The sequence below is a fragment of the Colletotrichum chrysophilum genome (genome assembly GCF_026319265.1).
Source record: "Colletotrichum chrysophilum strain AFK26 chromosome Unknown scaffold_164, whole genome shotgun sequence".
Classification (NCBI taxonomy): Eukaryota; Fungi; Ascomycota; class Sordariomycetes; order Glomerellales; family Glomerellaceae; genus Colletotrichum; species Colletotrichum chrysophilum.
Genome location: NW_026517451.1, coordinates 26020 through 49656, shown reverse-complemented (window position 1 = coordinate 49656; position 23637 = coordinate 26020). Strand labels below are relative to the sequence as shown.

The 23637-nt window shown below is 53.6% G+C and overlaps 3 protein-coding genes across 3 annotated transcripts; 1 reads left to right on the top strand and 2 right to left on the bottom strand.

Annotated features, from left to right (window-relative positions):
• Positions 1-4110: 4110 nt before the first annotated feature.
• On the top strand, positions 4111-5840 carry COL26b_012138 (uncharacterized protein; the record flags this gene model as incomplete). The annotated part of the gene is made up of 2 exons (XM_053184786.1): positions 4111-4366; positions 4516-5840. 2 exons carry the CDS (start codon positions 4111-4113, stop codon positions 5838-5840), a joined length of 1581 nt encoding a protein of 526 aa, XP_053031265.1.
• A 3855-nt stretch (positions 5841-9695) lies between these two features.
• Positions 9696-13969, bottom strand: COL26b_012137 (uncharacterized protein; the record flags this gene model as incomplete). The annotated part of the gene is made up of 2 exons (XM_053184785.1): positions 9696-13818; positions 13902-13969. The coding sequence occupies 2 exons, from the start codon at positions 13967-13969 to the stop codon at positions 9696-9698; spliced, it is 4191 nt and encodes a 1396-aa protein (XP_053031264.1).
• Positions 13970-20981: 7012 nt separating this feature from the next.
• Positions 20982-23619, bottom strand: COL26b_012136 (uncharacterized protein; the record flags this gene model as incomplete). The annotated part of the gene is made up of 3 exons (XM_053184784.1): positions 20982-22335; positions 22588-22653; positions 22706-23619. 3 exons carry the CDS (start codon positions 23617-23619, stop codon positions 20982-20984), a joined length of 2334 nt encoding a protein of 777 aa, XP_053031263.1.
• Between the last annotated feature and the right edge of the window lie 18 nt (positions 23620-23637).

Here is a 23637-nt window from a genome sequence, read left to right as displayed (position 1 = left end):
CCACCGCCGCCCAGTCACACGCCGACACAGTCAGGCATGAGTGCATTCAACAAGCCTGCAACTAACACCGGCATGGGCATGATGGGTCAACAGTCGATGAGCACTATGAGCGGTATGAACAGCATGAACACTATGGGGTCGCGGCCTGGAATGAACATGGGCAGTATGGGAATGGCGTCGGGCGGCAACATGAACAGCATGATGAACAACTTGAGCATGAATAGCATGTCTGGCTTCCAGCAGCAGCAGCAACAACAACAGTCGCAGCAGCCAAAGAGCGGATTGGATAAGTACGAAAGTCTCATTTAGCGGGCACTTGAAATAGCGGCAGAATGTGGTCAGTCTGGGCATCCCAGTGTTGTTTACATGATACACACACATTTCCTTCTAGAGTTCCGGTTTCTGGGGCGCCTATTGACTGCGCGGGGTTCCCGAACGGTCTGAGATGAAATGCAATATGATGCAAACTGAATCTTGAGGCTTGACAGTTGCACAGTTGACAGGCAGAGTTGAGCAGATAGTTTCTACTGCGAAATTCACAACGTAGAGATAAGAGACAGTACGACTCATGAAGTCGCAGATGAAGCGATAGCGCCGGAGTGTACAACATTAGTGTTCAGGGCATGTTTGGTGGGCCGACCACCCCGCAAAGTCAAGATTCGATGAGACTTGTGGACTGAGAGCAAGTACTGGCGTAGCACATGACGAAGAAAAAAAAAAGGCGCGTCGGCGATGGTCCGCCAAGGAGGAAGGTAGGGCCAAGACGGTGGGTTTTGAAAATCGAGAGTCCTTTCACCCTCTCTCACTCTCTCTGATTTAGAAACCCGTCAAGTCTGCCGGAAACAGTTTGGGCAACCTTTGGGATCCCGGCAGGCTATTGGAAGGGTGGTTTTGTTATCACTTTGATAGATTACACGGGTGTTTGGGAAGAGAACGGATATGTTTCATGAGGGGGCGAAGTGTCCATGATGCGATGATTTGCGGAGAGTGATTGCTGCGGTCGGCAATGGAGGCCGAGGCGCGTCCGGGTGTGTCGGTCGAGTTGCGCAAATCATCTCGATCTTACACCACACAAGCAGCGTTCCTGCTGTTCAGGCCACTATCATCTCACAAGCTGGACGCATTTATTCCGGACAAAGGAGTGATCACTTCTTGAGACCGTTCAGATTTCCTAATCTTGGGGGCACCTGTTCTTCTTGGGTTTCCCCTCCTCATTATTGTTTTCTCAAATGGCGTTTGGCTCGTCGGGTTGGTTAGCGTTTTTGGTAACGCACGCAACCAGCCGGGATGTGGCCCGTCACATGCAGGATCAGAAAGAGGCATAAAGTTGGCTTGAGGGCGAGTTTGGCGCAGGCTTTAAAAAAAAAAAAAAAACTCAGGTTCTCTGCGTGCTTCTGTTGGAGCGATGATGCATTGGGGGCTGAGCAACTGAAAAGTGACAATTATTACGACAATATTGAGAGATATTCTCATGTTGTTGGTAGCAGCGAGCTAGGCGTGGAAGGCGGTTAACCCCTTGGCACTTACTTTGCCGAAAAAGGGAGGACGAGAAGCAGAACGGTGAATGAGGATTCTCGATGTTGGAAGCTGGTTTCGATCGGCTTTGCCATTGTCCTCAAGGTAAGTACGAGAGAGGCCAGAGACAGAGAGGGAGGGCGGAGGTAGATAAGGGGGTACAGTACATTTTTGGCGCCAAGGAGTTAATCATCCTGGGAGCGTCACTCGCTCGGATCAGACAAGCCAAGCTAAGACGAGGTAGAGGAGGGACAGACGTTTGTGGCCGCCACACAGCCGTAGGGAACTCACAGAAATGCTGAAAGACTGCTAAAAGTCGGCCGGAGTTGATGCTGATGATGAGGAATTGTCAAAAGGTCTGCAAAGTGATGGAAATCGGGCTTGATGTTCACGTCGCTGATCAGATTTTTTGGCGTCGGGCGGTGATACGGTGAGCATGACTGACTATGTGGGAATGGACCTCGTGTGCGTGCGTGGTGTGTGTGTCTTGGTCCCTTGTCACTCACCACCCCCCGGTCGGACATTAGCCAAGGTCTACACGGTGATGATTATTATATCAGAGCAGCACGGAACACACGACGGCGGAAGTCTAGAGTTGAGTAGGACGTGTAGATGCAGAATTACGAGCCGTGATGTATGGGAATCAGCTGGTGATGATGGAGTTTCATTTGGAGCCAGATTCCGAAACTCTTTCTGATGACGGAAGGACAGGACTGCAGATTGTGAGCTGACTGGAAGCATGTTGCGAGCTGAGGTCTGGTTGGACGAGATTGAACACGTTCACACACGTTAGGTTAGATTTCCCGGTACGCTGCCTGGACGTGAACTGCAAAGGTACATTTCGGCGTACATTTGCGTTTCTCATTGCTTCGTTTCCCTTCTTCGCATTTTTTGCGTTTGCGCGTTATTCCCCAGTGACCTGACCTGATATTGCCTCATCGTCTCCTTTTCGCGTGCTGCAACGCGTGAAGGTATTGAAGTGTCAGCCATGTGATGCAAATGGAATCGATCGCCGTCCGTTTCTTTCGTAATACCAGCAACAGGTTAGAGAGGCAGACAGAGACTGGAAAGAATCTAGGTATCGGGCTGCATGTCGTCGTCCTGTCTGGGCATTACCAACGACTAAGACGGTACCCCCCGGTCAACCTTTCTGCCATTTTTTGATTGCCCTTCCCTTTTTTAACCTGGCTTCGATCTGGGCTGAGGTGAGGTGGATTTGCATTGGTGGCAGTCGCCCTCGTCGTCCTTCTCGTACTCTTTTTCTTTCCCTCTCACTCGACTCGCTCTCTCTTTCCCACCACAGCAGAACAGCAGAGCAGCTACCATACCAGCTGGAGGTCTCGCTTTCGCGCAGTTGATCGTCTTGAGGGTCCAGATCTGGGCGCCCACTTTCGTGTTTCCCTTCTCCCTCGGAACTCACGTCCCTCTGCTGCTAGCCTATTTTTCTTCTTTCCCCTTCGCTTGCTTACCTACAACCTGGTCTACCTTGGGACTTATTCCCATTCCATTACATACCCCCATTCATTACTTGACCGTACCTTACCTTACTTTACGTCTACTGCGTAACCGTACTGGGCTGCACTTTACCTCGTCTTTTGCTGCTGGCTTTTCCTTTACACTATTTGCCCATCCCATCCCATCCCATCCCGTCCATCCCGTTGGATCCAAACACACACGCATCCCATTCCATTAATTCCAGACCATCCCGTCCCCCTCGGTCGGCTTTATTCTCTCCCCGCCACCTACTGCAACTCTCTCTAATCTCTCCCTCTCCCTCCCTCCGTCAAACTCGACTTTGGGAAACTCTCTCCCGTCCCATCACCTCCCATCCCATCCACCACCCGTCGTTCCTTCCCTCGACTGCCCTCTCCATCAACTGCTCTCCAAACGAGCACCCCCAGTCGTTGTTGATTCACCATCGCGTCGATCAACCAACTGCGCGCTCTTGCCAGTTACAATCTATCTCTTGTTAGACAAAGACCTGGGCACACAGGGCCAGCTTCGTCACGCCACCCAGCAGGGAGATAACCGACGGGTTTCGAGCGAAAAGGCGGAACTCGGCCACAGCCAAATCTCATTTGCAGCCAAGGCATCCTTTTTTCCCTCCCAACCCTCTTTCCCTCTCTTTCTCTTACCCTCGAGGGCCCGACCGTCTGCAACTTAATAATTCTTTCTTTCGTCAAACCAAACACACACAACTTCAACTTCCCCCATCTTTATCCCCTCCCTTCGAGTCAACCTTTGACTTCGCGAGGCAATTTCGAGGGCCAAAGAGTTTCCCACTGCGCCAACTTTGTCGCTCTTCATTTCCCCTTCACCCAGTCCATACCAGGCCCGTCTTTGTCCAGGCTATTTTTTGCCCTGTCTCACAAATATACCACATCGGCTGGTCGGCAGTCGCGCTTACACTTGACCTTCAACGAGACACGTACCCAGCTACCCTGCGTTGTTCTACTTCTACTACTACAACACCTGGTCTGCCTCATCTCGTTCCATCAGATCTCAGCACACCAAGCCATCTGCCATCTCCCGTCTTGTTTTCAGTCCATCTGTCAGCAAACAGACGCGCAAACTCAACACAACAGAGCTGCAAAAATGAAGACGCAACGGGCGGCGAGCAAGGCCGCCACGGTCAAGAAGCGCAATAACAACAAATCCAAGGCAGGCGCGGCCTACAAGGTGGACACTTTTAAGGTACCCGAAAACCCGACGCTCGACGACATCAAGCACGCCGTCGGCCTTCAAGAACTCGACGCACGCGTCAAAGACGCCAAGGAGTCCTGCTGGGAAACTGAGTCCTTGCTGGAAGACGCTCTCGCAGAGCTGGGCGATGCCAAACTTTCCTCAGATGGTAGGTCGCAATTCTCTCTGACACTTTCTCTCCCCCCCAATTACCCGGACAAGGGGCATGGCAATACAATGCTACTTTTAGCCTTGGATTACGTGTTTTTCCCACCATTGGCGTTTTGTTGATGCTAACTCGCCCACCCACACCCAAAGATCCCGACACATGCTCGCCTGACGAGGCCATGGTCCTGCGCCACCAGCTCAGAGCACTCGGTCCCGCAGAATTCTGTAGAAGGACCGTCGATGCCGGCAGCTACACAGCCAAGAAGTTGCTGTCAGCCTTTGGCATCAAACCACCCAACTTCCTGGAGGGCGCCGAAGATGAGGCCTACTTCAGCATTTTGTCGCTCGCCATTAGCAGAGAGCTGTCTAAGCGCGCGAAGCTGTGGCGCTTCAACACGGTTGATGACGCCGTGGAGCTCTTGAACAAGAGTCAAAACATCATCGTTCTCACTGGCGCCGGAATCTCCACTTCGCTTGGCATTCCCGACTTCCGCTCCAAGGGTGGTCTCTACTCACAACTCGAGCACTTGGGCCTCAATGACCCGCAAGAAGTGTTTGACATTTCCGTCTTTAAGCAGGACCCGACAATCTTCTACACCGTTGCCAAGGATATTTTGCCGTCTACCAACCGTTTCACGCCTACACATGCATTCATTTCAATGTTGCAGAAGAAGGGCAAGTTGCTCACCAACTACACCCAAAACATTGACAACCTCGAGGCCAAGGCGGGCATCTCTGCCGACAAGATGGTGCAGTGCCACGGCTCTTTCGCAACCGCCACATGCGTTCAGTGCGGCTTCAAGTGCGTTGGTGACGATATCTTCCCCGACATCAAGGCTGGCAAGATTCCGCGATGCCCTCGCTGCATCCAGAACCTCCGACCCAATGGCAGCACCAAGCGCAAGCGTTCTGCGGGGACTGAGAGGAAGCGCCGCCGCTTCAGCTCCGATGACTCGACAACCGACGATGAGTATGACATTCCTAGCGCGGGTGTCATGAAGCCGGACATCACCTTCTTCGGAGAGGCTCTGCCTGACGAGTTCAGCCGTCGCCTGACTGAGCACGATCGCGACAAGGTCGATCTTGTCATCGTCATTGGTACGAGTCTGAAGGTGACGCCGGTGTCAGAAATAGTGAGCTGGCTACCCGGCAACATCCCCCAGATTTACATCTCGCGACAAGCTGTGAGTCACATCAACTTCGACATCGACCTGCTGGGCGACTGCGACGTTGTCGTTTCGGAACTGTGTCGCCGTGCCGGTTGGCCTCTTCAGCACGAGATGGTTCCTGAGGACCAGGTTGTCGACGTCCGACCCGAAGGAAGCTGTGTGAGCAGACACGTCTTCGAAGTCGTCAGGCCCGGCACGTCATCAGTAAAGCAAGAGCAACAGTCGCCCAAGAACCAAGACCAATTTTTGAAGCCGACGAAGCCTGCGAGACCGACAAAGTCGATGAAGCCCAGGAAGTCCACCTGAGCGCTTATTCGCAGCGGAACCACAACTTGTGCAGCGATTCATTGAATTTGTTGTTTTCCTACTTTCGTTCTACCTTCAGAAGGATACCCGGGCATTGACCCCTCGAGCGCACTTTCAGCGCCTTGTCGATGGTTCAGTCGGTCTTGAGAAGCGATACTAGCGCCCTGATTCGACAGCCCAAAAAGCCAAACCCAAGACGGCAACACTATTGCCGATGGCGACGCATGCGTCTACACTTCATGTGGCTGCGGCCATCGCCACGTTGCACCTACTGTGGTAATTTTCCCTCACCAGCGAGGGTCACCACAAAAACACACAACCCTGCTAGGATCTTGGGCACGAATTTCCAGTCTCCACCGCCCATTGCCACGGAGTCGGAGTTGCGGTCTAGCACAACCACCACACCCTAATTCGCCCGATCGGCCCAACAGCTTGTCATATGACTTGTTGAACTCGAGCTATGCACATCGATTCAATTATTGATTGAATCAAGTATTTCCTTTAGAGAAAGACCGAGTTCTTCGATTGCTACAGATACTGGATTGCTATGACGAGGCTGACTGGCGATTGGGCCTCCCCATTTCTTGGCCTTGTTCCTTTTTCTTTTTTTTTCTCTCTTGGGCCACATTTCATTTCAGACTGGCGTGCGGTTTACACAAACGGACCGGGGAAACGGACACACGGTGGGATAACGGCGTTCGCAAGGGAAGGGACTGATAATTCCTATCAAAAAGGGCATCGATTTTGTTTCCTTTATCATGGCTTTTTTTCCTCTTTTGTCAGAATACCTAGAAACCTAAAACAGGTTCAACCCGCGTCTTTTCATTGGTCTTTCAACCTTTTCGTAGCAGTAGAAACAGAATCAGACTGCTTTAGTTGTAGCACTGACAATCAGCGTGAATCGCGCCCGTGTGTGTATGTGTGACATGTGGCCTAAGTGTGCCTGAGCGTTTGCCCTCTTGGTACTGCGTATGTTCACCAAGCTGGTCATGTTCCAGTCAATTGCATTACGCATCTCTGTCGTACATATTGATGCCTGCATGCTGACAGTGTGGCGGTGACTTAATAGCCCAACCTGCTATCACGCCCTCCCTCATTCGTCCTAGCTGACCAGTGTCATCCCAGTGTCATCTTACATGCACCAAAGTGCAAACAGTCACACAACCCCAAACACTTATTCACATAGCCTGCCTTGTTCCCCAAGGACTATGCGTCTCCCTAATGAGGCTCTCGAGGACTTGGCGAAGAGGGGGAAATATGGAAACTATTATTTGTCTGCCTAGCAAGAAGCAGGCTAGCAATATTGTCGCATCAACTTACCTGTTGCAGATTTACACACTAAGGGGAGCCATCGTCCGAAAATGTCGGAGCCTGGGAATTGCGTGTCCCTTTCCTTTTCTCAGATGACGGGACTCGAGGTGACTTGACGAAATATAACCAACTGCAGCGTCAGCAAGCAAGCGCTTATCAGTGCGCGACGGGGGTTTTTTCGATGCTTCTAGGGTAGGGTTGATTGATTTGATGGAGATGATCTTGGTCGGAGTTTGACACCGCCACGGCGGTCCCACCATCGTCGTTTGGGATCCTTCCGTGCGCTGCGTGACGGTGACTTGTATTGGAGGCTTGGGATTGTCGACGTAGATTCTTCCTCGCCTCTAGGATTCCGAGAGAAAACTTTGCCGGGCTAGCTTAGTTGATTGAGGCCTGCTGGTGTTGGAAAACTTGACCGCGCGGTTCACGAGGTCACGGCAAGCGTGTCTGCCCACACAGCCGTCGACACAACGCTGAACAGGAATTTCCAAGCAGGCTTGGGAGGACTGTCAGTCGCAGAAAATCCGTACAAATCGTCTTCGTCACAGAGACGAACTAAAGGTATCAAACCTCTTGTGCCGTGAGGTTAAATACTCTCTGCCTGCGGAGGCTCAATTGATATATGCCAAGAAGTTGACTTCGAGATGACCTGTACCAGTCTACCTCTTTTATTGTCTCTAAACATGGAAGTCCGATGTCTAAATGAACGCAGGGAGATACACGACGTATCGTTAGAGGTTTGCACGCAGACATTGGACTTCACCGAACAGCATTTCTAGTCGTCGTCTCTACTTGATCCAAGGTATTAGGTAGGATGAATAGGAGACGCCAGCTTCATATATCCGGCTGGAAATGCTTGCGGCGTCGTGTAGTCCCGATGCTCCATGCTGCCATTCACCGCCGATACTATGTTGCCTACATGGTCATTCGAGGCAGGGATGCCGAGAACTCCTTCAACGTGACCCTTTGCAAACAAGTTGAGGATGTGCTTCTTTGGCAAGTTGAACTCCCTGCTCAGTCACCTTTCTCTCTAAGGTACACAGAAAAGGACTGGAGATGTGAGTAGTTTGAGTCGATCAGCAGAGCCTGCAGAGTTGTCCGTACTCTCCCTCCCCAGCTGGTGCCAGATATGTGACAATTCACCAGTGAGAGTGAAGGCAGCGGTAGACAATTCGTCGTTGAAAAGGCACTCTTCGCATCATTGATCGAAGTAGAAGAAACCTTTGCGGTGCTGAAGTATCACATTGTGAGGTCCATCCCGCACGCGTCTTGGTCTTGCTTGTAACATGTCATCGGGAGCTTTGCTTAAGCTGTCTACGATTGCCGGAACCGATGACAAGAGGCCCGTACTCCAAAAGCCTCATCAAACTCGGTTGTACGTGAAATTATTCGGATGCGTTACTCTCTGAACAAATGGTTGATATTCGTCTCGTTCCCAAGTGAACCACTGGAAAGACAGCGATGATAGTTGCCAACCGATCAGTTTTGTGTATTCGCATCCTCGTACAGTTCTGAATACCTATCTAAAACTCCTCCTATGGTAAACCAGACTCCCTGACGCCTCACAAAGAAGCAACCGGAACTGATGGGTACAAGTCACAGCAAAACACAAAATAGCTATGAATGCCCCCATGTCCAAGCAACACAACCCTTCAGCTAGCCCAGTAAACCTTCTTGTCACCGAAAACCCATCAAACTACATGTTGCTTGCCCATCCTCTGGCGGAATCCTTGAAAGATCAAGGCAGGCTGAGCCATAAGGGTAGCCAACACACATCGCCCCCATTGCAACCTGAATAGTTCACCGGTAACCAACGGCTGCACCAAAACCAAACAACCAACCCAACGACAACGTACACAAAATCCGAACCACGACTGTCCCTAAAGCTCTAACCCTCCATCCACCTTGTCAGCCCGAACCGACCTCCTGCAAGGGCCGGACGCTGCGGGTAGCATCGCCACATCGAACCGAAACCACAAGGTCTAACAAGCGAGTTATCAAAAGTACCTCCAACAAAAATGTCAAGGCAAGGGAAATTGAATTCCATGACCAACAGCGCGTAGCCTACCTCAACTCTGCCCTCCCTCCTTCCCCCCTCACGCACTCGACCAGTCACGGTAGCCGCCGAGAATCTCTATCACAGCGTCTGCATCAACAACCCCCAAGCGAGCGACCCAATTGTGGTTGGCTCCGGTGTGGGTGGGGTCCCAGGATGGGGCTTGACTCAACCGCATCCGGAGATCAGACACGTCAATCACGCAAGGCAATGAAGGAGTCTGTTTTGTTTGATTCTGATTCAATATTTTCAATTATGGTTTCTCGGTCTCTCTCGATCCATGTCTCTCGATCCTTAATGTTCGGGCGTTCGGGCCTGCGGTCTCTATCAAAACTTGAGAAAATAACGTTCGGGAACGACCGCGATCCCTGATGGAGAATAATATCCGTACAAATACAAATACACACAAGCGCACTGCTTTATTGGTGGTTTTTTTTTCGCTCACAAAACGCCGCAATCCATATGTATAACTTGGCGCAATTAATTACTCACTCCGCGCCCTTCTTTTCATCCTCTGCTTTTTCGTTGGTAGGCTCCTCTCGTTCCTCCCGAATGGAGTTCTCCCGGGAAACTCCTCTCCTAATATTGCTGTCCTCGTCACTTTCCCGGCGAGGTCTGCGATCCGCAGGTGACCAGTTGGCGGCGATGCCGGCGGCGACGATGCCCGCCATGACAGTCGGCGCGCCGAGGGCCGAATTAGAACGGCTACGCGAGCTGCGCGATCTCTTTCGGGAGTCAGGCGTTTGAGCCAGCGAGCCAAAGCTATCCTCTCGCGTGGGAGTGGACGGCGTCTTGATAGAGTTGCTTCGCGAGTGTGACGGGCTACGCGAGCGAGCAAAAGTCTCGCGGGGGTGTTGAACCGCAAACTTGAGGTTGTTCAAGCGACCTCCCTTCATGCGCTTGATGAAGGCCAACTCGTCGCGAACATCGGACAAAGGCGCAGGGTACATCTCGAACTGTTCCTCATCTGAGACGGTAAGCCCAGGAACGGTGTCCTTGGCACGTCGCTTCAGATAGTCGGGAACAAGTCGCTCGACGAAGGAATCGGGGACGAGGCGAATGACGACACCGAAAGGAATGGAAATGACGCCAAGGATGACGGCCATAGCCCATTGGATGCCGCTCTGTCCTTCTCCGGCAATCTGGAAGGCAGCACCGCCAACGAAGATGATCAAGACCTGACCAGCAATCATGATGGCACTGATCGCGATGAAGAAGTAGTTCTTGGTCATACCCTCAAAGATGTTGAAGTGATTGTCCAGTCGTCGGTTGTTCCACTGGTTGAAGATCTGCATCCAAACGAAGGTGTTGAAAACCATTGTGGCGATCTGGTCATCGGGGATGTGCTCAGGGCCGGGTACGATGGCTTCCTTGCCGTAGAAGAGCATGAATGTGATGGCCAGTTGGTAGACCGCCTGTCCCAGAATCATCTTCCACATGGTTGTGGTAATGATGGAGGCGTTGCGCTTCTCGGGCTTCCTGTCCAAGACGCTGTCCTGAGGAGGGTCGGTGGCCAGAGCCAAAGCAGCGAGGGTGTCCATGATGAGGTTGACCCAGAGCAGCTGCACGGCGGTGAGGACCGAAGTGCTGCTGACTGCAGTAACGAAAGTCAGAATGACGGCGGTGATGTTGACAGTAAGCTGGAACTGGAGGAAGCGCTTGACAGCATCGTTGACGGCACGTCCCCACTTCAAAGCCTTGACAATCGAGTTGAAGTTATCGTCCATCAGGATAATGGAGGACGCCTCCTTAGCCACTTCAGTACCAGCGATACCCATGGAGAAACCAACGTCGGCGGTCTTCAGCGCAGGCGCGTCGTTGGTACCGTCACCAGTAACCGCGACGATGTCGCCCTTGGCCTTGAGACGCTTGACCAAGACACGCTTATCCTCGGGGCTCGATCGGGCGAGAACGCAGAGGCGAGGAATGATGGCCTCTTGTTCAGACTTGGTCAAGTTGCGGAACTCGGGGCCTTCCATAACGATTCCGTTGGGCTGCAAAATACCGCACTCCTTGGCAATCGCCTCAGCCGTGAGTTTGTTGTCTCCAGTAACCATGCGAACCATGACGCCAGCCTTCTGGCAAAGTCTAACAGCCTCAGGGACACCCTCGCGGAGAGGATCCTGAATACCAACCATGCCGATGAAGCTCATAGTGCGGAACAGGTCCTCAAATTCAATCTCGTTCTTGTCTCCATCGATGCGGCGGACGTTGCGCGGGGGCCAGGAATCAAAGTCTCTGTAGGCAATACCAATTGTTCGGAGGGATCGAGAGGCGTAGGCGTTGATCAAGGTGTTGACGGTCTGGAAGTTGGGCTCGGTCATCTGAATGAGGGTGGCGTCCTGAGAGGGGTCGCGGAAGAGCTGAGTGCACTTGGCGAGGACGATCTCAGAGGCACCCTTGACATAGAGTCTCGCGCGTCCGTCAGGAAGCTGAACAACGACACCCATACACTTACGGCCAGAGTCGAAGGGAATAAGCTGCAGGATTTTGGCGTTCTCACGTTCCTCTGCAACAGGTCCCATTCCCAGGTAGTCGCGTGCCAACAGGAGCAAAGCAGTCTCCGTCTTGGATCCAACGTATGTCTTCTCACCATCGACCTCACCTTCAAATGCGGTAGAGTTGAGGGAGATAGACTTGAGGAGAATTTCCTTGACCGGGTTGCTGAGCATCTTGGCGAACTCAGCAATCGAGATATCGGAAGAGTCGTCGACAGTGCCGTCGTCTTCGCCAGACGAGCGAGATCCTCCGAAGCGATGGCTGGTACCAACCGTGCCAGAAACTACCTGCATCTTGTTCTGTGTGAGAGTGCCGGTCTTGTCGGAGCAGATGGTGTTCGCGTTGCCCATGACCTCACAAGCCTTGAGGTGCCTGACAAGGTTCATGTCCTTGAGCATCCGTCTGGTAGCAAAAGACAAAGCGAGGGTAACGGCGAGAGGAAGACCTTCAGGAACGGCGACAACAATGATGGTAACGACGGTGATGACGATGTTGATGAAGTCCTGGCCCTTCTCGGCGGGAGTGACGGAAGCGGGTTGCTTAGGAAGCTTGACCAAAAATTCAATGAAAAGAACAATGAAGAGCAGCAGACCGGCGGCACCTCCAAGCTTGGCGATATACTCGGCGATGGTGTTCAGCTTCGATTGCAGCGGGGTGACCTCAGGGTCTTCGTCCAGGGCCATGAGAGTCTTTCCGTAGGATGAATGGATACCAGCAGAGGTAACCATGAAGGTACCGACACCCTCCATGATTCTGGCACCAGACTGAATAAAGGGGTCCAGCTTCTTGGGGTCCTCGCCGTTCTGAATGGCGTTGAAGACGTCCTCGCCATTGCGCTTCTTGATAATATCCGATTCTCCCGTAGCCTGAGACTCATCACACTTGACGTTGAAGCCTTCGATAAGAATTCCATCGACCGGGACCAAGTCACCAGGCTCAAGGTGAACGACATCTCCAGCCATGAGGGTGTGGACGGAGATCTCGACGGTCTTTCCTGAGCGAATAACCTTGATGTCGCGGTCCTTTTTCTTCTGGTTCAATTTCGCAAACTGCCTTTCCTTGCTGTAATCGTTGAGAGATCCGACGATGACGACGATAGCGATGGCGGCCACGATAGCAACACCCTCGACCCACTCGACCTTGGGCTCATCCGGGGCGTGAGGCAATCCGACTGTTTGGTAGATACCGATAGCGAGCGATACAATGGCGGCGGCGGTAAGAAGCATCAGCACCTTGTCCTGATATGTGATCCACATCAGCTGAAGGAGAGTCTTGCCCTTCTTCTCGGGAATCCGGTTGTCCTTGAAAACACGCTTACGGTCGGCGAAAGCGTCATCGGCGTGCTTTTCGTGGTGTCCCGAATGGTTGGCAGGTGTTGACTCTGACTTGGCCTCTTTGTAATCTCCTGATGAACCGAGGTGTGATGTCGCGTCGCTAAAAGAAACATATCCGTCGAGATGGACCTCATCCAAACTCAAACCTGCTTTGCGATCACTGCGCAGTCCCTTTTCGATTCCAGTCAAACCACCCAGAGCGTAGAAGGCCGAGAGGCTTTTGGGGTTAAACAGCTTATTCAGCTGACCAGGCGTAAATGCAAACGGGTTGTTTTCGGCCTTGAAATCATCCTCACTGCCCTTGTCCGGCGTTAAGGCGCTGTCATCCTTCATAATGTTGTCGTTTGATACTGGGCTGTTGTTCTTTAATGTCTTTTCTGTTGACTGACTCAAAACAGCGATGGTCTCGCCTTGTGAAGAGATATCGTCGTTGGAGTCGATGGAATTTTGTCGTGACCGCAGATTGCTGGGCACGGCGAGGAAGGCGCGGTTGTTACCTCTCAGTGTCTCAACAGGACTGGATACATTGTGGGGACTTTGGGGTCTGCTATCTCTGCCGCCGTCAAAAGATGTGTCGGCGCGCAACTTTGGCTTTGTAGGCTTTTCTGAAGGTGCTGCCCATGGAGCGTTCGCGCCTTCGGGAACTGTGGTCGGGCTGACTCCATCATCTTTGGGCGAAATGGGTGAGTTGGACACCTCTTTCTGAGCGTCCTGGGCCATGTCTGGTTCAGGACTGGGTGTGACACCGGTAGCAGAGGTGTCTATCGTAATTGTTGGGCTAGGAAAAAGCAGGCGTCAGTTATTGATACTTGGCAAAAGAAAGGCATATCGCAAGGCGGCACATGGTCAAGTTAAACATACGCTCTATTTCTCCTTTGCTGAGGTGCGCCTTCCTGAGCGCCCTCCGTGGGGGAGGCGTTGGGGTCCATGGTTCCGGGCAAAGGTCCACGAACACAGCCTGTTTAGCGCAGCGTAGTGTCTGCTGGTGTGAGGCAAAGATGAGTAGAGGCCGCCAGCGTGGTTGAGCGAATAGGCGAACGCGAGGCTGTGCAGAAGCGAGACAATGGAAAAGAGGCAGCCGGGCGGCGAAGGAGTGACGAAGGGCCGCGAAGAGGGCGGTAGACGTAGGTAGACGTAGACGACGTGGGCGTGGTGGGTGAGGTGAATTAAGCAGCGGCGAGAAGCGCTTCAGCGCGTCGTCGGTGGGCCGATTTCGTAAAGACGAGGGTCGCGGTCGTCAAAGTCGACTCGGCGGTAAACAGGTAGGTAGGTAGGCGAAGCAGAGGGGCCAGTGGGATAGAGGGAGGAGAGATTGTTCAATATTCGTCGTTGGTGCAGACGTCTCCCTCAGTCGACATGGCGGCAGGCGAGCAAAGCAGGGCAAGCAAAGAAAAAGGGTAAAAAGGGAAAAGGGAAGGTATTGGATAAAAGAGGTTCTCGTTTCTCAGTCAGCGCGGTAAGGCATGCTACCTAGAGAGTGACGGGAAGGACTGGAGGAGACAGGATTGAAGACACAGCGGTTGCGCTGTGGACTTTTCCAGGTTGTTGCGAGCAAAGCAAAGAGCATGGAAAGCAAGCCAGTGAGGTGAGTGAGCCCAGTCGACTTGGCTTCTGGAGTGCCACCAGCAGACATCAGAGAGTTTGGATCTCCCACATGTGGTGCCAAGAAAGAGGCAGTGCAAAGAAGTACACCTGATTGGGCGGTGGTGAGGCCTGGACAGGGGTACGCCAGTGAAGGGGCGCTGCTACCCTGTTTGCGGTTTAGCCTGCCCGGCGTGCTTTCGAGGGGTCCCAGTAGCTTGTCAGGAGGCAAGCCGGGTAGATCCAGGTATCCCACCCAGACATTAATGAGAATGTCGCCTTGAAGGAGGTGGCCAAGCAACATGCCCGCTACCTTCCCGCCTCTTGGTCTTGGTGAAATCGTTGGGTCGTGACTGTGGCACTCGGGTGGTGGTGTGTGGTGCGGGCTTCCAGATTCTCCCCCCGTGTGGGGCGACGTCTGATTCACACGGTACTTTGTGCTCACAAACACAATACATATTTTATTCCAAGGTACGCAGTCTTCCCGGCGGTCGACGCAAATGAACCAAGTAGTCGCACAGTACTCCGTGTATTCGTACGGGGCTCCCTTTTTCAACCTGACCGTCTTGGCATTTCCGTGTCTTGACCTCTCTCTCCTCTCTCTGTCTGTGTTGCTGTCTTGTTTTCCTACGGGCACTCGTTTGCCCACTATGTACTGACTATCCAGGCATGTATGTATATATAGTGCACCAATCTGGGATAGAAATATCTGCTGAAGCGCCCGGACGGCAAAGTGTTTGGGGTAGCATCGCAGACCGAGCATTCTTCCTTTCTTCTTTATTCTTAGTGACCGTTTTACTATGAATGGCGTCTAGGTGGCCTATGAGGTCCTCCGTAGCTGGTGTGTGGGTTCCCGGCGGCACAGTATCGCCATGGATAATCACAAAGTGCTCTCCTCACAAGCGTTTGGATTAGAGACAGGGAGGGGATTAAGCACAACCGGTCAACCCAAGTTGCCCGTTATTCTTATCAAACATCCAATAACCTGAGCGCTCCACAGCCAGTCCACCGCGGGCGCTACCTCCCACCCTGACACTGGCGTTTCTGGGTTTCTGCCCCGTCAACCACTCAGCTGGTGCTGCCTCTATGGCCTGTCAATGTTGCGTTGTTTCTGGCCTCTGGTTGCGTGGACGTCGTCTCATCGAATTGCATTATGCGACAACGACGACGACGCCGACGACGACGCCGACAACGACAACGAACGGAGCTCCTCCGTCTCTGAGAGGCTCGGCGCCACCTTGACCCCGACGCCGCCCGTCGCTCTGCTGCTTATTGTTTTAGTCTACGTTGCTGAAGGAATAACCGTGGCCGGCTCTGCCACAAAACACAGACTGGGACGGCTTGGCTGATACTGCTAAGCAGCTTCCTTACGGACGGCGTCAGCAACTTGACACGGCGATAGCTCGTGGGCTAAGGTAAGAAACTAAAAAAGAAACAACCCGCCAAAGGCCGCCCAAGATCGAGATTCGATCACGCCTTCTTTCGTTTGCTCTGTCATCGACGGCCAAGTCCAAACGAACTCGCCAGTTTGGCCGTCCAAAACGCAACGATATCACACATACGCATACGCATCCACAAAAACACATCCGAGGAACCACGGAAAATCTCCAGCATTGCAAAACGCGTACAGTGCGCCAGGTTGCGTCGATCGGTATCGGCCGCTGACTGGACGCTGGGAATGGTGAGGCGACGGAAAGCCAGGATCGACAGACCAGGAACACCACCACCATTCAGCATGATACACAGGCTTTTACAATTCCAATCAGTATTCGATGCTTCCGTTCCGTGCCTCCCAGTTACCGTGCGTTGCGTTGGGGGGGTTGTCGTCCTCCAGGCTTCAAGGCTGTCCCATGCAGCATGAAGCAGGCGTTCTCGACGGGAGCACCAACTGCCCTTTCCGCATCCAACTCAGACACCTGCGTATCATGTCTGGACGATTGTGAATGTGCCTTGCCTCTTTGTGCTGCTCTCGAGTCTCGTGCAGGCTGGGGTAATATGGGGTTGCTGACATGGACTGCGCAAGGTCGAGCCTTGTCAGAGGGGTTCATGTTCAGACCGTCTGCGTCCCATGAGTTAGTTTATCATCTTTGTACGAGTGCGAGATGAGATGCCATATCGCATTTCTCCTGCTCCAGCCGGTGGAAAGACTTTGGAGCCTAGTTGGAGGACTTTTGCTGCTGCGACCTGCAAGTGTCCGCCAATGAATGCCTCGGCAGCTCGATGGCGATGGATGATACCACTTGCCTATGGCGGTAGCAGATCCATTTGCGAGCTTCCCAGTCAGGCATCTCGGAGCCGCAGTTTACTACTCCGTGCACCAGCAAAGCCGGGCGATCTGGCTGACGAGTGAGCCGACGGCGGGCTTTCCTTGATTCAATCCTTCCAGTCGCAAAAAGTACAAAGTTCAAAAAACGGCGGGGCAACCGCACCAGATGCCAAACGCCAAGCCATTCTTCATGCCAACCGATGGGGCTCTGGAATTGCATTCGACTCTGCATGGTTGGCCCCTACCTTAAATTTCATCAGGTTGCTTGTGCAAGACGTCCGGCTAGCGGTCATGGATGTGTGCACAAATGAACTGCAACGCCAGATGACCTTTAGATTTCTGGAGAAGACGTCGTCGTCGAACGAGGCCAGACCAACACCAACACCCCGACGCACGCTGGTGCTGCTGCACTGCACGGGGCACTTGTTGGATGCAGTGCTGAACAGACTGCCCGCTACTAGATGTGCAGAGTTCAGTAGAGAAATCAATCATGCATGATGACGCCGCAGAGTCCATTCGCACCTCACACACCTCTTCGCGAAGCTGTTACCCCTCACTTGCGTGCACCTTGCGGGCTTGCGGGAGGCGGCTTACACAACCGTTGATCCCTCTATTCCGCCTTGCCTTGACGATGCAGACGAGGGGCTGCCGTTGGCTCGCATCGCACGCTCGCTCACTCGCTCGTCCAAGCTGTTGGTGACCAGCTAAAGTTGCCAAGTCAAGCCACCACCAAGCGCGCTCTGTTCAGTTCTCTAAGGATACTGGTATCGATGTCTCCTCGGGAAGTGGGTGGCTGGCAGGCGGAACTCTCATATTCCATCACCGCTTCTGGAACCCATTTTCTGACCGCAGCCAGGCACGTCACGTCAGCACCTTGCGTATTGTTCAGGATCGCAAAAGTATCAGGGAATGATCATCGACAATGCTCAGTCAATAGACCCAACCCACAGTGCGGAGCCGTTCCATTCCATCGAATGACATGGCATGGCATGTCTCGGCATCCAAGGTTGCCAGTTTTATCGAAATTCGAATGATTCAACTCAACCGCAGCCCGCAACAAAGGGCAAAGACAACGGCGCGACGAACCTGAACAAGAGACGAGACCTCTTGGCAGCCGGCGATGCCAAGGCCCAAAGGAACCACCAAATTACGACGGTGGCCGCGCATCTCTACGGAGCACTGACGGTGTTGTGCAATGAGCAGTCACAATGCTTTTGCCCATAATCCATTGCAGGCTGTGGCGATGGATGCAAATTTCCCGCCGGGTATCCTGTGATTCATGCCGCTGCATAGGTTCCATGGCTAGGTATTGAAAAGCAAAGAATAAGGGTGGAAATCCCGGAGCACGATCAAGAGCACCCTCGTCCATCTCCTTTTTCCTACCTGGCAATCTGCCGCTCCGCCTGTTTGTTTTGGCGCCTGCTTGCTCCGGAATGGCGGTATCCACTAGTTAATTCCCTTACCGACATGAAAGAAGGACGCCATATCGGTGCCCTTGCCGAATCGGACCTCAGCGTCACGACCCGCGGGTGGACAACGGTCTAGATTTCCGGGGCCTCGTCAAGACTTTTTTCAAGGTTCCGTCCTTCACTTCAATGCCTTTCACGAGTCCAGTCTCCACAAGACAACACAACTGCAAACCTGGCACTGCTGAGAGCTTCGTCCTTTCTCCTTGGTCTTGCTAAAACCTCCTGGTCCGACCCGTCTCGCTTGCCGCTCTAGGCGCCCCGGTCTCCTCGCCCTCCTTTAATTGACTCGGGCTCGCTAGACAAGGGTCGTGATTCTCTACCCATGGTTCCCGTTACCGCGATTGTCAGTGACATTGTACGATGCGCGTCCGGGACTTTTCTTCCAAAATTCTACGGACTCGCTTGGAATGCTTCCAATCCTTGGATGGCCCTTGGTCCTTGCTCAATGAGAGAAGAAGCAGCCAAGCAAGGAGGCAAGCAAGAAAAAACCCCCCTGAATCCTTGAACGCGGGATATCCGTAACCCACATCGCGCCCGGCTGGCATCTCAACTGTTCGTTCGCGAACTTCGCGTTTCCCTGCGGGCCAGCCAACACACCACCAACCGGATGGGGTGACGGCCAGAAACAAGCTCTGAGAAGCATATTCCACACAAGTGCCGTCCAAGGTTCAGCACAAATTCTTGGCAAAATGGGAGACAAGACACATGAACAAATCTTGCCTGCTGAGAGAAGGGGGAAACATGTCCCACCCCCTGTCCCGAACGTCCTCCGTCCGACGGGTGCTGTCCAGCTCCCAAAACGCCCCCAGTCGGTGTCTTCCTATTTCGCGGATGGTCCGGTGCCCACGCATCCGAGAGCCGACGAAACATCACGGGCGTATGCACCGTCCACCAGTCGGCCCAAGGTCGTCCCTCTCCGCCCAGAATGCCTAACGCCGGGCCGCACGCCATAGCATGAACGTGAGGAATCCCGACTTCGTCCCATCACCACCTCTCTACCCTCTTGACTCGCAGTCCAGCAAGCGCTTTCTTTCGCTCACTTGGCACGAGTGATCTTATTCTGCCTGTCAAGTTTCGTCAACGACATCGGGCCCCAGTCATACCTTCTTCACCTCGCTCGGCTCGCCTCTACAATGCACGCGGACTACCTCGCATTCCTTAGCCATCCCAGGCCATGAAAACAGCCTTCGACATCATCAAAGTAGGCACCCTTGACGACGGGCGCTGGAAAGGAAAAGGAACATGGTCAGAATCTTGCCGAAGGCCGCTGTCTCAATCCGACATGGCATCTTCCGATATGTCTAGCTAGCCCCGACTGCGATGGACCAACCGGGAAGCACACCGTCATCGATGCGGCACATGGATTGAGGCTGAGCAACTCAGAGCGAAACTCTTTCCGCAACACCGGGGATGAGAAACATCGGGCCAAGTGGCGATCTACCTACCTCGCGGAGCAGAATCGCCTCGTGCCAATACACACAGCGCAGCCCGCTCCAGACCCCTTCCCGTGTCTTGCTTGCACCCACCCTTTGGCGGCCTCTGCAGTCCTCCCGTCGTCGCGATGTGCAGCTCAACAACATCCGAGATGCCATCCGGCGGCAACATTTCACAACCTCCCAACGGTAGCCAACCCACCCGACCATCAAACGAACGCAGAAAGAGGTAACCCAACTGCCGCAGCCTGCCCCCTCCTTCGCTGTCATTGAGGCAGTGCATCGCGGGGTTGTTTCAATCGCACCAACCACCACGTGCGATGTGCAGCTCGCTCCGGGCGAGACTATTGGATGTCATTGGCGTGCCCGAAACCTCAATAGCTCCAACGTTGTTTACTCAGCACTCTGCTAATGAACCCCCATCTAGTATTCTTTCGGTTGGTTGTACAGGATACGCCATGTTTCCCGCCAAAGGCGCTTGTCCAGAAAGCTCATGTTTTGTTTGTGTTCGTCCAAGCCCCCTTTCGTCTGCTCAATCAGAAACAAATGTCTCGAACAATTCAATATGCGCCAGCGACGTTCTGCCCCAAAATTCGGCCCTTTAGACTTGGAACCCCTTCTTGGCAGAAATATTGGCTATTTGTCCAACCCCGATTGAGTCTTAGTTCCCGCTTGCTTGGCAGGAGATCGTAACTCTTGGCAACGCAACATCACAAGAATCTCACTGTGTCGTTGTTGATGCAAGTCGAAAGTCTGGTTGAGGTGAAATTTGTCACGATCTCTGCCTCACCTGTTAAGTGATGTTCATGCGGCTGTTATCGCAAAAAGGTGACTTCGGGAGTCCCGCTTGCGTATATCAAAAGTTTTCAACATGCGTTGCGGTGGAGAAAAGGTGACACTTGAGCTGTGTTGATTGATGTTGTCTACTGCCAGACGTTCTGCCTTGCCAATCTGCCTGCAGTTATGCATGCGTTATCATCGTAGCATCATCTTAGCATGGTCGCCGCGAGGTTGTCGGAATTTCAAATCCAAAGAGTCATGTAATTTTGTCTATTCCGAAACTCGAATGCTTTTTAATCTGCCTTGTATCATTCGAAGCCTGTAACCATTCACGTCTGCCATCCCCCGAGGCCAAGCCAAAAGAACGCCTTATCATCCAAGCCATATTGCAAGGCTCACTTCACTCACTTGCTTACCGTCTGCCGAGGTCAACCTTTCTGACGTGGACCATCTCGCCCGTTCTCTCTCCCTCTGCCGCTTCGACACCAAAGAAGCCTCCGACAGACCTCCTCAGCGTCTCCTCCCAGAACCCAGCAACAACTCCCTTCAGATCTCCTCCCGTTTGCTTGAAGTCGGGGAACGAGTTGACCTCAAGCAACCACGGCCTCGCCTCGGCGTCCACCAAGAAGTCCAGCCCAAACACCTCAAACGCATTGCCCAAAGGCTGGAAGTGAATCGTCATCTCCCTGGCCGCAGCCTCAAAGATGTCGCCCGTAACCTCGCAAATCCGCTTGAAGATGCTCTCCGCCCGGCCCTCCGCCAAGCCCTGGCCCTTCACAAGGTCCCAGAACTGCTTGACCGGAGGCAAGGCAGACTCCCCGCCCTGGAGACACGTGTTCGTGAGATGCCCGTCGAGATCCGCATCCTCCCACGGCGCCTTGTACGCCTTGCCCGCGAACAGCGCCAGCATAGGCCTGTACACGTAGACGTCCAGGCTGCCCACGCACAACACGTACGTGCGGATGTGAAACTTTCTCGCGTCGCCGGGGAGCAGCAGGGGAGGATGGATGTACGGCTGGACCACAAAGTGCCGCAGGTGCGAAGTCGTAATGTAATCCCCGCCGCTTCCCTCTGCCTCTTCGTCTCCCTCATCCTCGTCGTCGCTGTCAGGCCTCTCCTCCTCCCACTCGTCAAAGACGCCCTGCAGCTCCTCCATCGAGCTGAACAGCCTGATGCCCTGCCCGCGGTCACTCATGCCCGGCTTCAGAATCCACCACTCCCTCTTGTCGGCGTCCTCGACGGCGTCGTTGCGGTCCATGCTCTCGCGGAGATCAAACGCCTCGACGAGCGCGTCGTCGAGGAACTCGGCGTAGTCAACCTCGAAATGCTCGCCCCGCTGCACGTGCGTCTTGAGGGCCGAGTCGGGGTGCTTCGCGACCCAGTGGTCGACCGTCGCGGAGAGATAATGTTTGCGGATGAGGGCCTTGCGGATAACGTAGCTGTTGACGAGGGCGGTGGACGGGTGTTCGGCAACGTGATCGAAGTCTAGTGACTCGTAGGGAGCGATATGGAGAATGCGGGTGTCCTTGGTAGGAAGAACGGCAGCCAGAGAGGGTGCGTCGTCGGTAGTTGTGTCGGCCTCTGGCGGCGGGAGGAGCGAGTACTTGTTCGGGAACAGGCGTTCCATGGCCTCGAGGATCAGAGGCTGGACATATGGGTCTTCGTAGTTGATGATGGCGTGAAACTCTGGTGTCGAAGATGGCTGCAAAGGGCCGGTCCTTATGGGAAGCTCAGTGATGAAGGCGACCTGCTCCTTGGGCCCATCACTGTGAGGGCTATCACTACAGACAGACAGAGGTAAGAAACTGTTCGGTCTATTGTATGCAAAAAAGCGACTGAGAGCGTAGAGTACATGCTGAGCTGCCGTCCTCTATTGTCATGATCATGCCTTTGTTCCCGCCTGTTCATGCTTATGGAGTGTAAAAATGTCCCGGCACCCTACCCGGCTCTTCGCCATGTCGTGTTCTCACCATGCTCGTTTCTCTATGCATCTCTCGAATGACCAAGGGCTCACTTACAGAATCAGTTCCTTCTTGTGCAGATGCTGCGCAGGCTGCAAGAAGTTGGCCTTCAGGGGCGTCACACTGCAAGTGCTGTTAGTAACATGTGAACACCTATTAAGGAGCATCGACATACCTCGTGTAGCCCTCCTTGACAGCCCAGCCGTCGTTGCCAGGCTCTGCTTCTTCAACGCTCTTGTACACGTCCGTGAACTTGGGTGCCCATTTGAAGTGTCTTTGGCGGTGAGCAGGAGTCTTTTTGCCCTCGCCCTTCTGCTCAGGAGCATCTTCGCCGCCAATTGCTTCGCCAAAATCACCCTCGCGAATCTTCTCCTCCTCCTCATCCTCGTCACCAACGTCGCCCTCAATCTCCTGGAAGCAGCTGCCCTCGCGCCAGTAGTTCTGCAGCATGGCCGTGTAGAGCGTCTTGTGAGTCTCAACACCCTCGACAAGCGGCACGTTGACACTGTATAGGTCAACCTCGTCACTAGCAGGCCACTGCTCATACAGTTTCTCAATGACCTTCACCGAGTGCCTCGCGGCGCCCTCGATAATGACAGGGTCATGGTTCCGCGAGAAGAAGGCATAGCTGAGCGCGATGGACTTGCGCTTGCAGACCGCCGCCTCGAGCGCGCCGCCCAAAGTTCCCGAGCTGAGCGCAAAGACAGCTGTGGTATTGCGGCCGTAGTTGGGACCGCTGACAACGAGATCGATAGGTCCACGTTCCTTGAAGAAGTGGTGCAGGCCGATTTGAACGCACGAGGCCGGTGTACCATCAACCAGAATCCATTCGTCCTCGCCGGCGGTGGCGGTAGGACGTGTCGAGGTGGTGCCTTCAGTGCCGTGAAGACCTTCGGCGGAGGGGCGGTAGTAGAGGGGCTTCACGGTCTGACCGATGATGTGCGCCTTACCGATCCAGGAGCGCTGGGTGTGCGGGAGGCAGACAGAGACGGCATGGCCGGCTTTTTGAAGGTAGTGGATGAGGGAGTGGACGTAGGGGGAGGAGTGTGCAGACGGCGGGCCGTCGTCGTTGGTAAGGAGGATGTGCATCTTGGTGATGACGAAGTT